Genomic DNA, 7,415 nt, shown 5'->3' with positions numbered 1-7,415 from the left:
AGAGTGGAGGGAGAGGAGAAGTGGGTTTGGGTGGGAACACAAGAAGTTCGGTCTTGGCCATGTTCAGTTTCAGGTGAACCTTAAATAAGCAGGATTCAATAAGAAGTGAGAACACAGTGTGATCTACTACAGCGTGAAAGACACAGCCAAACATCACTAGTTCCTTATCCATTTTAGTTTTTTAGCATTATTCTATTTTATATAGGGGGGGGGGGGGGCAGCAACCATTACAACATAAACCCACACCAGGGTTTACATTGCTGCAGCCTTCAACATTGCTCTGGAATGACCTTAGTTCACTCTTTACAACAAATATTAATACCACAATAGCGTTATAAGAAATTCATAGATTATGAAAACCAAACTTTATTTTGCTAAGTTTAGTGGCCCTAGTATGAATGAAATTCTTTGTCTATTCTTATACCCTGTATTCACTCAACCTCATTTACCACACAAACTGCCCTTTTTCTATAAACAGCTCAGGCTGGCTCAATAAAAATGAAGAGGTCTTGTAACAAATTCATTCAGGATGGAAGGGAGGTGGTGCTTATATTCCTGATCTCATAGCAGGTACCACACAGCAACTGGGATCTTCTGAAAGTGGCTCATCAAAGGAACTGTGCTGGAGCGCCCTCCAGTGGCCTGTTGTGTATCACACAGCAAAGCTAGGAGGCAGAGGGGCAGGGGTTGTTTTGCTGATCTGCACACACTTAAGTAACTGAACTTGTTCTTTTCTAGCACAAAACCATATATTTGGTTACACAATTTTTCACAAAGTACTCGAGGTGAGGTAAAGCAGGTGATATTTTAAAACATTAAATATCATAAAACCATAGAAAATAAATCAAACAGATAAACATTCAGAAAGGGCCTGCTGTACAGATTTCAGCTGGCCTATACCTTCCTTCAAGTTACCATCATAAACCTACTTCTATTCCTGTAACTACCTCATTTAGGTCCTCTTCACTTTCATTTGGTCTGCTTAACTGTCCCTCTGTTTGCCAAGTCTGCTTTTATTCATGATCTTATGCTTGACTCTGGTTTATATCTGTCTCACAAAAACATGACTTAGAGACACCGAAGAGGTCAACTGGTATCAAACCCTCCCTTTAGGCTTTACTGCCCTTCACTCTGCAAAAACTTCTAAGGGGGGGAGGTGGCGTTGCTATTTGTCTCCCCTTTTTTTCATACTGTAAATCCATCTGTTAACTTCTCCAACTCGGAGCTTCTTTCTGTTAATATCTCCAATCACTATGATACTCCTGGTCTGTTATGCCCCCCCCCCCCCCCCCCCCCCCCACTTGTGATTTCCAAAGCAAACTGGGATCTGCTACTTCAGACTTTGGATGATACTGAGACTATGGGGCTCATTTTTGAAAAGAGAAAAACATCCAAAAAGTGGCATAACGCAGCATTTGGAAGTTATTCTCACAAAAACTTCCAAATCAATATTTTCAAAACCTATTTTTCAGACGTTTTTCTAAGCTTTTCTTCTGCAGTGTCTCCAAATCTTGAGGACGTGTTAAGGGCGGGATTTGGGTGTTCCTAAGACTTGGATGTTTTTCAGCCATAATGGAACAAAACCAAAGTTTTGATCTAGACCTGATTTTATAACGAATAAGGACAAAAAAGGTACCCTAAATTATCACTGGAGAGAATCAGAGGTGACCCCCCCCCCCCCAAATGTGAATAAAAATATGACTTACCACCTTCTGTGACAGTCTGTGATGTTCGGTCTATTAGAGCAACATGCAGGTCCCTGTAGTGTAGTGGTCAGTGCAGTGCACTATGGACTGGAGGGACTCAGGTCCCAATCTCCCTCTATCCGCCATGCTTGTGGTGAAAACTGTGACCCCTCTCAGTCACCAAAAACTCTACTGTACCCACATATAGGCACCCTCTTCACCCATAAGGGCTATTATAGTGGTGTACAGTGGGTAGTAGTGGGTTTTGGAGGGCTCAGGGGACAAGGTAAGGGACCAAAGGTGAGATGTGTACTTGGGAACATTTTTATGAAGTACACAGAAGTGCCCTCTAGGGTGGCCCATTACTCTCCTGGAATGTCTGGGGGACTAGTCTACTAAAAATGCTGGCTCCTCCTACATCCCAATGGCATGGATCTCTACATTTTGCACTCATTCGTTTTTTTTTTTTTTTTTTTTTTCAAAAATGGACCAAAAAACCAAAATGTCCAAAGTACAAAACCTTATTTGAAACAGTATTTTTTTTTTTAAAGATACAATGTTTTTCTTTTTCAAAAAATGACCTTCTTTCCTATTCGGTTTTGGACATTTTGTGCAAAACGTCCCAAGTCAGACTTTAGACATAATATCGAAAATGTCCCTCCACATTTTCTAACCTGTTGTGGTTGATCTCAATATCTATGTTGACATCCTCACGGCCCCAAGGACTCATACTTTTCTTCTATTTCTGGAAGACATTGGTCTAACTCAGTTGATTTCCTTCCCCTCACATTCAGATGGTCACACGCTGGATTTTATTCTACTACGTCTCCCACATTCAGTTAACAATTTGCATGTATTGCCCATTCCATGGTCTGATCATTATCTGGTCTATTTCTCCTTGTATCCGGATGTTGCAACTTCATCCTCTTCAAAATCCAATCATATGATTCGGTTCCACTGCATGCAAATCTATCTCAGGAATATTCATTGTGGATATGCTGAACACTTGACTAGCTGGGGTTCCTCTAGGACCAGGTTTGGGAACCACTGTATTAGAGGATAGACTGCAGACGTGAGCCTTGGGTTTAGTGAAACATGTGAACACAACCTATCATACCTGAGACAGCAAGAGGGAGAATGAGTAAACGAGCAACATTCATACTGTGGTGACAGCCATGGGCAAAATCAAACCCAGATATTCAATGCTGGGCACTATCTGGGTGAAATTATGTAGGTGCCAGTTGCTATTCAGTATTGGTATCCACATACCTAGTCAGGCAGAGATAGAACTGCTTTTTGTATGGACAAAGTATGTGGGACGCTGATGCCACCTATCTTCCAGCTCCGTCCTAGTACTAACCAGACAATGCGTGGCAGTCAGAGGGCATATCCAGCGGCACTGCCTGGTAAAGAACTTTAGTATTGCCATACTGGGACAGACCAAAGGGCCATTAAGCCCAGCATCCTGTTTCCAACAGTGGCCAATTCAGGTCACCAAAACCTGGCAAACATCCCCCAAAAAGTACAAAACATTTTATGCTGCTTATCCCAGAAATAGTGGATTTTCCCCAAGTCCAATTTATTAATGGTCTATGGACATTTCCTTTAGGAAGCCGTCCAACCCTTTTTTAAACTCTGCTAAGCTAACCGCCTTTACCCCATTTTCTGGCAATGAATTCCAAAGTTGAATTACACATTGAGTGAAGAAACATTTTCTCCAATTTGTTTTAAATTTACTACTTTGTAGCGTCATCACTAGTATTTTTGGAAAGAGTAAACAAACGATTCACGTCTACCCGTTCCACTCATTATTTTATAGACCTCTATCATATCTCCCCTCAGCCATCTTTTCTCCAAGCTGAAGAGCCCCAGTTGCTTTAGCCTTTCCTCATAGGGAAGTCGTCCCATCCCCTTTATCATTTTCGTCACCCTTCTCTGCCCCTGAATATTCCCTCCCAGGCTGCTGACTGGGGTTCAAAGTGGGCAGGAGTTATTTACCTGAGGTTTGTAATTGACCTTTGACATGGAGCTGCAAACAAAGGCACGATTGGGAAAAGAAAATATTTACTAGACTAGATACTGCTTAGCTGGTGGAAATTAGTAGCACAAGGTGAGATTTTGCTGAAAGCTGGTTTAGTATCTAAAAGTCTGGTTCTCACAAGGAAGTGGGAGTTAAGAAAAAGACCAAGACAAACAACCAGAAGAAAATAAACCACTTTATCTAAAATGAAGTTTATTGCTGTTCATGCACAGTATCATACATGCATCCACTAGAACAATATAAAAAAAAAAACACACAACCTTTAAAAATACCCCTACCCCACAAAATAATCCCTTTCTGAAATCTCTCTGCTCTGGTACTGGTGTGGGATAGGTATATGTCAGTTTCTAAGAGAGGAACACAAGGGTCAAGGAGGCGTCATTAAAAAAAAATTGTGAAACCAGAAATAATCCAGACATATGGAGAAAGAAATCTTTCTATACACAGATACCTTGGGAAAAGCAGCATAAGAACATGATGCAGGACACGACATGGGGCGATTCTATAATTCCATAATAGAATACTAGCATAGGCCGGTATCCGCACAGCTAACGTGTGAGGACCCAAATGTGGCAGGGACATGTGTAACTTAAGGCCTCTTTAGCATTCCCAGTGCCACAAAGCTCATTCACTTTAAATTGGCTTCGTCGGCATTGCTGCACAGGAATCGCTAGTGCAGTTTGGTTAAAGAGGCCCTTAGCGCATTCTGCAAATTATGCATGTCAAGTGGGAGTCCCACCCGTATAAATACACGTATATTCATGGAATACCGGCATATAAACACCTCCATGATGAGCCCATAAATGTTAGAACCTCAGTTATCCAATTAACTGTGTCTGTCTTTACCTGCTGGGCTAGAATTCCAAATTTCACTGTTCACAAAATCAAGGGGCTCTCAACGAATTATCATCAGATACCTTTAGCTGCTGAAAAGGAGCTGCTTACCTGGAAAGCAGCAGGTCACACAGCAGACAGCAAGATGTCAAACTGTGCACATAATGAAGAACATGGCAGATGCACCTTTAGGAGAGGTCCTCAACAGCTCTGGGTCTGCCTCACCTAAACCAACCTGAAGTGGCTCTCTGATGCCACGTTCTGATTTTCCTAAGAAGAACCAAGCTTCTATTTCCTTATAAAGTTTTACTATGGGTTAACCAGTGGAAATGCAGGTAAGGTCCAAACTATTTATAGAATGGGCACTTTTGCATGGACTGGAAAAGGGGTATGTCTGGGGGATGGAGGTCGAGGGAGCCCTCTATGCATTTGCTTTGCACGTATCTGATCTTCCTTCCCACCAACTGGCTGCATTTTGAAAGGCAGACCTCACAGGGGATTTCATGCTGAAAATATGCTTGCTGGACCATGTGTACAATGCATCCATGAGCCTGCAAGCTATACAATTAGTGTGATCGCTGCTTCCTGAATGTATCATTGTATTTTAATTATGTCTCTATATGCTATGATTTACTGTTACTGATGTGTTTTATAGTAAACCACTTTAGATTGCATTTATTCAGGAATGATGGTCTATAAATATACCATACACGTGACAGGGAAGATCAAGATAAAATCTCGTTCTTGGTATTGACCTTAATAAGGTCAAGCACCAGATCCAAATGAATGCAAACATGTAAAAAGCAGATCGTCAAACTTGTTTGACAAAGTTTGCTTTTTTGCCAACCAAGAAAAATAAAAACAGGCTGAGCCACTCTGCCTGTATCCAGCAGGGTTTCACCAGCTACTTTAGAAATAAAGATGACATATGCCTTTTGAGCGTATGGAGAGAGGTGAAACTCTTGCCTGCTTAAGCAAGAAGGAATTTCCAATTTGCCTTGCAAACACTGGCCACTATGGCACCTGCTGTCCAGGTCAGTTTTCAGCATCCCACTGAAATCACCAGAGCTTTGCCATTTACTCTGACACCTGAACTTTCTTTTGTATCTTTTATTCTGGTTTGAATGCAATAATGTCACACTCATAATGAAATATACATTTAAAAATAAACCCTTCACAGCTGCCAGAAAAACATTATGCTGTGCTCTCACATGGACTTTCGCATTAAGCACAGAAACACAAGACAGGAAACCATCCTGAGACTTGGCTGGCAATAGATGTGTGTATATGCGAGTGAGTGCGAGAGAGAGAACAAGAAAGAGAAGATGATGTGGGCGAGTGAGTCGCTTCTAGAACTGCCGATCAGTCCCCTGTGACTTGTGTAGCTGCTCCGTCTGACGTCTGATTGCTGGACTGAATGAACATGGGCTGAGTGATCTCTTGGCCTGCAGGCATAGTCACTTGCTGGATCTGGTAGAGTTGCTGTAAAGGTGAAAAAACAAAAACACAAAATTCCACAAACTGCATCTCAGAAATTTTACCCAACCAAGCCACGGGATGCTCAGTGAATTATGTTAACTACAAAGATCTGCACTGTATCACTCAGTTCTAGCAATGCATGAAAAACCCTTTTCAAAATACCAAACATTTGGCTAGAGAGCATATGTACAATCTCCACCGCCCTGACCTTGTGCATATGTTTGGGAGCAGAGGGAAGAGAGAATTTCAATCTGTGTGTGCCTTTCTCCACTGAAGCTACAAACTGCTGCAATAATTAATGTCTCTGCCTGAAAACCTAAAATGAAAATTGTTTTGCTCACAGCTGATTAAATACCACCAAGGGACTGATGCAGTCAGGTGTGTCAGGCTTTTCTACACAATTCTGTGCGCAGCCTACGTAGAAACAAATTTTGCATATATAAGCTGTGTGTAAATCCTCGGGTATACAGCACACAGTTCATTTAAATACCAGGGTAATGAAGCTATTAGTCATTCAGGACAGACACAGAGAAGTGCACAGATGACCCGACAGCTTAGTGCAGGATTGTAAAGGGGTTAAGCTTGTTCTTCTGCAGTCAGCGCTAGCTTTCTTTTCTTTACCGTAGATATACAGGGCCGGTACCTGTTCCTGGCTTTGTTGAAGAGCAGCACTGGAAAAATAGGATGATGGTACCTTACTTTTTCAGGCTGAGCACTGGCTCCCTGCTACCTACTGGTTTCCCTTCAAGATACTTAACCGTTACCCACCAGGTCTTTCATGTCGACTTTCTGCTATTCTTGTCCAGCATGGCGATTCTATACTCCCCCCACAGAGAAAAATCTCTTTACCTACCCCTTTCCACCGACAGGTATGACTGGACTGTACCAGACACTCTGGTTTTACTGGTTTAGTTCCTACCTTTGGATATCAGAGCTGAATCCTCTTCTAGGAAGTTCACCACCTCCCAGCAACCCCCCCCCCCCCCCGTTTTTTTATTTTTGCTCAGGTTCCCCCCCCCAGGTGTAAGCAAAAGCATCTCCACTTTCTTTAGTTAATCCCAGCATGGCTCATGTCCCATTCCCTTGCCTTTATTTCTGTCATATCCCCATTTTTAAATTTTATAACTTGTCCATTAGGATTTTTTAAAATTCCCTTTATTGTTTCTTTTACCATGTAAACTGCTTCGATATCTTTTAATGATTTGCACTGTTGTGTATCAGTCCCTGGAGTTCCTTGCACACACATCCACATATATCATGTCACACTGCACGTGAAGGAGAAACTAGGTCTTACCAGATTCATTTTCTTTCCATAAGTCCTTCCCACTGTTCCAGAACCTGTGGGATAACTGTGTCCATCAACCAGCAGGTGGAGA

At 42.0% G+C, this 7,415-nt stretch overlaps 1 protein-coding gene across 3 annotated transcripts in view; it reads right to left on the bottom strand.

The window, feature by feature from the left end:
* Positions 1–3,898: 3,898 nt before the first annotated feature.
* The window catches only part of NFYC (nuclear transcription factor Y subunit gamma), a 64,499-nt gene continuing 60,982 nt past the window's right edge, over positions 3,899–7,415 (bottom strand). For all 3 annotated transcript variants that reach the window (XM_030217472.1, XM_030217470.1, XM_030217471.1), the window contains one exon: positions 3,899–6,042. In XM_030217472.1, the coding sequence (XP_030073332.1) occupies positions 5,923–6,042 (120 nt within the window). In that variant the 3' untranslated portion in view covers positions 3,899–5,922. The remainder of the gene's footprint in view (positions 6,043–7,415) is intronic.

Source organism: Microcaecilia unicolor, chromosome 11 (genome assembly GCF_901765095.1).
Source record: "Microcaecilia unicolor chromosome 11, aMicUni1.1, whole genome shotgun sequence".
Lineage (NCBI taxonomy): Eukaryota > Metazoa > Chordata > Amphibia > Gymnophiona > Siphonopidae > Microcaecilia > Microcaecilia unicolor.
The sequence above is the reverse complement of the archived record's forward strand: the minus strand, read 5'-3'. Positions and strand labels throughout refer to the sequence as shown.